Genomic DNA, 8,215 nt, shown 5'->3' with positions numbered 1-8,215 from the left:
AACCTGTCCATGCAGAAGGCAGGCCCTTCCTCCAAACCGTGAATGTCTTCTTTGTTTTCCATCCTAGTGAATAGCTTCTGTCCAGTGTATGGGGTGGGGGGGTGGGGTGGGATGTGACGGAGAGTCAACATCCCCACCATGTGGTTGCCTCACCTTATAATGGGCTAAGAACAACACAGAGCTGAGTCCCACCTTCTCCCCCAGGAAACACAGGGATACTGAAAGACATCATGTTCTATACGGAAGCCACCCTAAACTTCACAACCACACAAAAAGACTCCCTCCAGTAACCCTGTGACGTGGCTCATTTGAATCTCTGCCCCGTGCCTTTCCCCTGCTGTCCCCAATGCTGCTTAGTACTACTCCAGGCCTGCTGGTATCCCTACTCCAAGCCAGAGGGTCCCTCCATCAGGAGAATATCAGTCCCGACAGTCCCTCTCCCTGAAGTGTCTTCAGGGCCCTGAGAAGTCCTGCTTAGTGGGAAAGTGCAGAGCACAGCAGAAACTCGTGGCTGCAAGTACCTCATGCGACATAACGTAAGCAGACTCCTTGGGTAGGGACACTCAGTGGGAGTCTTTTGCTTCCTGAGCTGGGAAGCAACTTCAATGCATACTATATTAGTCAGAATTCTCGCCATTGCAACCTGATGAGCTTGAACAAAACCAGGATTTAGAAGGTAGGAAAAGAGGGTAGTTAATTGAATCAAAAGAAGATCTGAAAGGAAAGAGAAAAGTCCGGGGGATTCTAGGGCCTGGGAGCTAGGATTCTGTGCTTTCCTCCCTGCTTCTCTCTCAAAGTCTCCTTCATTCTTCAAGGCTTCTCTACTCACCAGAGACATGGCTGGAGGCAGATCTGATACGTGGCATCCTAACTTTGCTGCCCAAGGGAAAGATGGTTTGTTTCTCCCAAGGATTCTGATTGGCCCAGGCCAGTCCTCTTGCAAGCTTTGGGCCATTTTTTGTGGCCTGGAGCAAGAACCCCATTCTTGGCCCAGCCTAGGTTGCAGTCATGCATATCAGAGGCTGAGTGTTGAACAAGGGCGTGAATAGTCCCTAAAAGCATCAACTGGTTTAGTGTTCTTATCCCAAGTGAGTGTTTGGGCTTATCGATGTGTGGGATAACCCAGATGACTATGCACTAAAAAATACCAAGTGCCCCATGTCATTTTCACTCCAGCAAGTATCAGGAAGGGTGTGGAAGGTGGGGGGCGGGGGTGCTGGCTTCTTCTGACTCGCCCTGTGAGCTAACAAAATCATGATGCTTTAATGAAGACATGATCCCAGAGAAATCCCAACCCTTTCCCCCCACAACATGGGGGATTTAGTTCAGAGCTTTAGTTCAGAGCTTGAGATGCCGTTTTTCACTGCCTTGCTTCCTGCCATGTTTCCATGTTATGCCTGGCCTAGGTCAAAGTTCACCACCAAACCTTAGCGTATCTATGAGCAATGGGGTCTTACTTGTCTTGACTTCATTTAAATGCACAAGCAATTGTCCCTTTTATAAACTGCTTTAATATAGTTGTTTCAATAGATGCCTGAGAGTAAAAGCAAGTTGATGAGCTTTTCCTAATTTCTATTTGATATGCTTCCCCTTACTTATCTTTAGAAATTTAAGGCATGGTTAGTGATTTATTTGCTAGAAAATAAACAAGTAGACCCATTTTTTTAGTTTACTATGACAATAATGTCCAGATTTATCATCCCAAAGAAGCACCAGGGACAGATCATCCATTGCTTCTAGTTGTGAGCTGAACTGGGATGGTTTGCTTCTGGAGATAATGGTGGGATGAACTCTGCTCAGACGTGGACGGTACCTCCAAGATTCCTTAGGGAAGCATTTTCAGTAGGGGTGATGGTCTGGCAGGCTCCTTTTATACTCTATGTCTATCTGGTCCCCCAGACACACAGCATAGGGTGGATTTATGCAGTTATGACCAGAATGTTGGAGAAAAAGTCTGCGTTGACTCTATAACAATGACCTTTAAGACTAACCTGCAGCTACCCCAGCTCTGAAAAGCTCGTGCTCTTCTTAGTGGCATGTGTTTATTTCCATATATGATGGCCCCTAAACTCCCTCTGAATTTAAGGACATGGGTTTAAGGGTGATTGAAGTTCAGTTCGGTTCTGCAGAAGGCTGGGGGCTCCCTACCCTCCTGCCTCTCCCCACAATCTTCTCTCCATGTGCCCCACTCTCCACCCCCACCTGTCACCCCCCGGGAGCCCCACTAGCCCATATGGCTCCTCGTGCAAATGAAGAAATCACCCTCCTTTCTCAAAACACCAAAGAACCACAGTCTGCTGGAACATTGCCATGATAAAACAGGATATGCTGTCCATGATAATTATATGAATTGTGTGCCAACCATATATTCTGCTCTCCTAAAGAATGCTCTGGAAGTTCCAGTGAATCCTTCCAGGTGGTACTTCTTCCTCAAAAGCTGTGTGCTTTATTCACTATCTTTGAAATTTGGCAGAGGGGAAGGGAATGAGATGCAGGTATAGGCCAGAGAGAATGACTTCCTCTTTGTAAAGGCAGGTTATTTCTGCTTCTAGAAAATCTACCTGCTCCCAATGTGGACCCTTTCCAATAAACCACAAGATGTACTCATAAGCTATCATTGGTCTTTGGGAGTGTCACTGTAGAGCTAAGTTCATGGACAAACATTTGCTTTTTGAAGCTATTGTAATGAGAGCCTTACACTGTAAAGAAGTTTTCATTCTGAAGATAAGTACTGGCTGTCGCACGAATGTTAACACAGTGTACTGTGAAGCAACGTATAGTATCCAGAATCTCGCAGTATTTGTTTTCCCGTTACAAGAATTCTATGACAGGTTAAGTCACCTTAAAATAAACATGAGTCTGAGATAATTAGGGAATAAGAAACTTGACCGAGTGCACATGGCTATACAGAGGAGCACAACTCACACTCAAGGCTGTGTTTAAAATATATAATTTACCGTATATACATGATCCATTACAAAGCCAAACAATTTCTGCAGTGTGCAGTAAATAACTGCCCAGAGCACACCCACACAAAAAGTGTCCTTAACACAGTCGACAGGATGTCTCTCTTCTAGAAGGTCTCCATCTTCAGGTAGATCCTGGATGTTGCATCAGTCCACACAGGGCAACTTCAGCACAGATATATTTGCCCCGCATCCCTGCCTGAGCCCAACCCAAACACACGAGAAATCACACGTGAAGTCGAGTTGGGAGAGGCACTTTACAACAGTAGGGTCTTTAAAACACATTTTTCCAGCTCGGCTTGCCACGTCCTACTCTGCTACCCCAGTGGAATCAGGCAAAAAAACTCTGCTCACACAGGAGTGGACATTCAATCAGAGCTGGTAACCTCGGCACACTTCCAAGAGGCCCATTTCCTCCAGTGTGTCCATCGATGGCTAGCTCCCTCCCTTGCTCCTTTGGAAAACAGTGAGTAAGAACTTTCTGGAGAATATGAGTTTCTATAGCAATATAAGCCCACCGTGCTGAAGGGGGAGGTGTCCTTTAGAATGGTATGCTACTCGCCCCGCATCCTTGGGTGATCACAGGTGGAGAAATGGGCACTGGCGTATCTAGAGACAGTGGACTGTTAGCTTAGACATCAAAGTTCCCCACAATCTGCCTCTGCCCTTAAAGTCACCAGGGTCAGTGCATCTATTTAAAACAAGAGATGCTATCTTGAGTGACCATTTGCAATAAGCAGTTTGCTCTGATCGAGGTGCCCTAGAAATGTTCTCTGACCTTTTGAAAAACCAATTAGTACATATCTACCATCTCACACTTTGGCCTATAATGGCATTTCCTCTAGCTATATACTATGAGCTTAGTATCACAAATACAGGAAGAGCAGAAGATTAAAATAAGATTTTAAAAAGATTAAAACCCAAAGAAAGGAGAAGAAAACATGAAGAGGTTTGGCTCAGCAGAAAATCTCCTTGGGTGCTCTCAGAATCAGAGTTCACACTGCTCAGGGCTCAGACCCAGACACATCCTGTCCCGGGACATTCGTCCAAGGGCTGTGGACCCTACTCTTTGACGGAGAGGAGCCTTGTACCTCGTGTGTCATACCTCTCCTCGAAGGCCCCTGGGACGCCGCTGGAAAAGGGCTCCTCACCACACAGAAGGCACGAGGTAAAATACAAAAATAAGGATTTTGTTTCCAAGATATCATAAATAACTGGGGTGGCAGGCATTAAATACGACCACAGAAGAGGACGCCACGTTACAACTTGTTCTCCTCAAAGAGGATCTGGGCGTAGACAGTGCTGGTGGGGAGGCCTTTGGCAGCCCGGTGGGGTTTGACCAGCTCCAACTCAGCGTAGGTCAGGTTCTCCTCGGCAATCTTCGGCTAGAAGACAGAACACAACACAACTCGAGCTGACCACAGAGAGTTCCACACCATACCTTCATTCATCGGGCGTGCATTTTCACTGCATTCTGAGGATCCAAGGGGGAACAGGTGGACACAAATTTTCCAAGGGTAGATAAAACCTAAATAACATAATAATACAGATCTCATTGTCTTCTAAAGAACACTATGCCCTGCAAAGAGACATCATGATTTATTCTTAAGTTGACATAGAACACTAACAAAAAATGATTAAACATGAGGCCACAAAATAAACTTTAATTCTTAAAATAATGTTGACAGTTTCTCTCTTTTTTAAAAAAAGATTTTATTTATTTATTTGAGAGAGAGAGAAAGAGTGAGCACGAGAGGGGGGAGGGGCAGAGGGAGAGAATCTTAAGCAGACTCCCCACTAAGTATGGAGCCCAACTCAGGGCTCAATCCCATGACCCTAAGATCATGATCTAAACAGAAAACAAGAGTCAGATGCTTAACCAACTGAGCTACCCAGGTGTCCCACTAACATTTTTTGATCGAAAGGAAAAAATAAATAAATGAGAGAGAGAGAAACAAAAAATTCTAGAAATTAATAACAAAATTAGAATACCATCTAGACATCTCCTTGAATGACTTAACCTATACAAAACTAAAGCTCTGGAATATCTTGATAATGATGAAAAAGAAAATATTACTTGCTAGAACCCAAAGAATGCAGTACCCACAGAAAAATCACAGTCTTAAATATTTATATTAATAATATGAATTAAATGGATCAAGCACCCAATTAAAGAAGTTAGAAAAGAACAAAATAAGTGAAAAAAAAAGTAGAAAGAAAAACCAATAAAATTAAAACCAGACTGTATGAATCAGAAAGCAGAACAATAGTAGAATTATAAAAATACCCAAAAGCTTGTGCTTGGAAGACACCATAAAACAAATAAACTGAAAAATAAATTAAGATAAAATGGGAAAAAAGCCCAAATGACTAACATAGGAAATGAGGAAGGGGATATAATGTAAATAAATTTTTTTAATTAAAAAAAAAAACGACTTTGCTCAACTCATTGCCCCAAATTTCAAAATACAGGATAAAATGGGTAATGTTCCAAAAATATAATTATAAACATTAACTCCAGAAAATATGAATGTACTAATTATCATCAAAAAAAGAAAGAAAAGGAAAAGAAAAGAAGGGAAGGAGGGAGGGAGGAAATACTGTCAAAGAGCTCTTTCTCAAGAACACCAGGCCCAGGCAGCTTTATAGGAAACTTTCTATGAGAAATTCCTTTAAGGAAAAGATAAATCCAGTGTAATTAAACTGATCCAGAACATTAAAAGAAAAAGAAAAACTTCACGGATCTTAAAACAATCTATTAATGTAAATTTTAAATCAGATTTAACTCAGAATGAGGAAGCACATTAAAAGGCAGATAACTGTGTTCCAGGAATGCAAAGACGGTTCAATATTAGAAAAATCTACCAATACAATCCACAATAGCCATAGAGGCAAACAACAATACAGTTATCTCTATAGATGCTGGAAAGGTATTTAGTAAAATTAAAAAGAAATGTTTTTGTTAAAAACAACTTTTGAATGAAGGAGGCAGAGGTGTATATTTTCCTGCCATGATTAAGGAACATAATTAAAATAAAGAATAATTGGTGGATTACTATGGAGTGACGTCAGAATCACACCAACAGGAGTCATTCCTTTCTTCTCTCCCCTTCCATGTACAACTAACTAACTGGACATCCATAACCAAAAAGAAAAACACCTCTGCACAGCATACCAGGACAGCCAAGAGATCTGACCATCTGGGCACCTAAGGTGGGTGGACGGGACTACAGAGGGAGGGTGGTGGTGGTGACGGAGCCAGCAGTGGCATGGGCTGTGGTGGCAGAGAAGGTGTGGGCTGCTTCAGCAACCAGCCAGCACCACCTTTCTGGCAGAGGAGGTGGAGGGTGAAGGCAGTGAGTGAGTGGTGGTCGGCCTGGCTATGTGCTGCACAGCTGGAGGGACCAGTTGCTCTCTCTGAGGAGACCACAGGGATGGGGGAGAGGAAAAGAGACTGAAAGAGGACCATCCCCACTTCAGGATCCCCCTACGGAGCAGTGGGCACACCCAAAACCCCAAGCACTGAGTATACATACACCTTCCCTACTCACCCCTGCTCTGCCCCACCTTTTGCTTTTTTTTAAATGCATAGTGCTCCCAACCTGAACAGCCTGTCAGAGCCCTTAACATAGAAGCCAAAAACTTGTGCTATAGCGCCACCTTCTGGAAAACAAAAGGAAGGCTCCTAACTACCAACCTGTTGAATGGTTAGAATCAAAGTAAACAAAACCTTGCCTACATTTTAAAAGAAGGTGTTCACTACTTCAAATGCAGTGGCAGAACCACTTCTCCTCAAACGCCATGAGGAGTTCATATTACTGTGATATGAAAACAACCACAGTTGTATGAAATATGAAAACAGTAATATGAAAACAACCACAGTAACATGATATCACAAAAATAAAATGACAATTTTCCAGCAACCAAAGACATGGAATATTGTAACCTAATTGATAATTTAAAACACTTGTCGTAAAGAAGTTCAACAAGCCACAGGAAAACTCAAGAAGATGATGCAGTGATCTCAGCAATAAAACTAATAAACAGAAGGAATACTTTACCAAAGAGACTGAAATTCTAGAACAGGACCAAATAGAAATTCTGGAGCTGAAGAACTCAATAAATGAGATGAAGAACGCATTAGAATGTACTGGAAATACAGCAGATCTATATGGAAGAGAGAATTGGTGAGCTCAAGGACAGAAAAATAGAAATGATTCTGGTGGAAAAGAAGAGAGAACTGAAATGTTTAAATAGTGGAAGAAACCATGTGAATCATCTGATTCTATTAGAAAAGCCAGCATAAGAATAATGGGTATCCCAGAAGGAGGAGAGAGGGGAAGGGAAGAGAGCCTATTTAAAGAAAGAAGAGCTGAGAACTTCCCACTCCTGGGGAAGGAACGGGATATATAAATCCACAAAGCTAATAGAACACCTTATTATCTCAATGCAAAAAGACCCTCTCCAAGACACATTACATTAAAACTGTCAAAAGTCAACAATAAAGGAAGAATTTTAAAGACAGTGAAGGGGGAAAAAAGACAGTAACCTACAAAAGTACCCCTGGTTAGGCTATCTGCAGATTTCTCAGCAGAAACTTCACAGGCCAAGAGGGAGAAGAATGACATATTCAAAGTAGTAAAAGATAAAAACTGTCAGCCAAGAATATCTGGCAAAGTTATCCTTCAGAAATGAAGGAGAAATAAAGGTTTTCCCAGACAAACAAAAGCTGAGAGAGTTCACCACCACTAGACCTGCCCTACAAGAAATGTTGAAAGGAGCTCCTCAAGCCGAAATGAAAAGATGAAAGTAAACAAAACTCTGATTAAGGCAATACATAGAATTAGAATACGATAACTCTTCTTTAAAATAGTTTATTAACCTCTTAACTACAGCATGAAGGTTAAAGGAAAAGAGCATTAAAGATAACTACTGTTACTACAACTTGGTAACAAAATCAAAGTATAAAAAGAGATCATTTGTTTTTTTTTAATTTTGGGTTTTTTTTTTAAGATTTTATTTATTTATTTGACGGAGAGAGAGACACAGAGAGAGGGAACATAAGTAGGCGGAGTGGGAGAGGGAGAAGCGAAGCAGGCTTCCCACTGAGCAGGGAGCCCGATGCGGGGCTCGATCCCAGGACCCTGGGATCATGACCTGAGCCGAAGGCAGAGGTCTAACGACTGAGCCACCCAGGCACCCCTACAAAGAGATCATTTGTGACATCAAAAATATAAAAGGGGAGGGGC

At 42.3% G+C, this 8,215-nt stretch overlaps 1 protein-coding gene across 5 annotated transcripts in view; it reads right to left on the bottom strand.

Moving 5' to 3' along the window:
* Window positions 1-2,940: 2,940 nt before the first annotated feature.
* The window catches only part of VSTM4 (V-set and transmembrane domain containing 4), a 124,593-nt gene continuing 119,318 nt past the window's right edge, over window positions 2,941-8,215 (bottom strand). For 4 of the 5 annotated variants that reach the window (XM_025880398.2, XM_025880395.2, XM_073904511.1 and 1 more), the window contains one exon: window positions 2,941-4,351. In XM_025880398.2, coding sequence (XP_025736183.1) covers window positions 4,226-4,351 — 126 coding nt within the window. In that variant the 3' untranslated portion in view covers window positions 2,941-4,225. The other variant, XM_025880396.2, reaches the window with a different exon arrangement.

Source organism: Callorhinus ursinus, unplaced genomic scaffold, assembly GCF_003265705.2.
Source record: "Callorhinus ursinus isolate GAN/ISIS: 27379988/994484 unplaced genomic scaffold, GSC_fseal_2.0 scaffold20, whole genome shotgun sequence".
NCBI lineage: Eukaryota > Metazoa > Chordata > Mammalia > Carnivora > Otariidae > Callorhinus > Callorhinus ursinus.
Note: the sequence above shows the minus strand (reverse complement) of the source record. Positions and strands in the feature narration are given on the sequence as shown.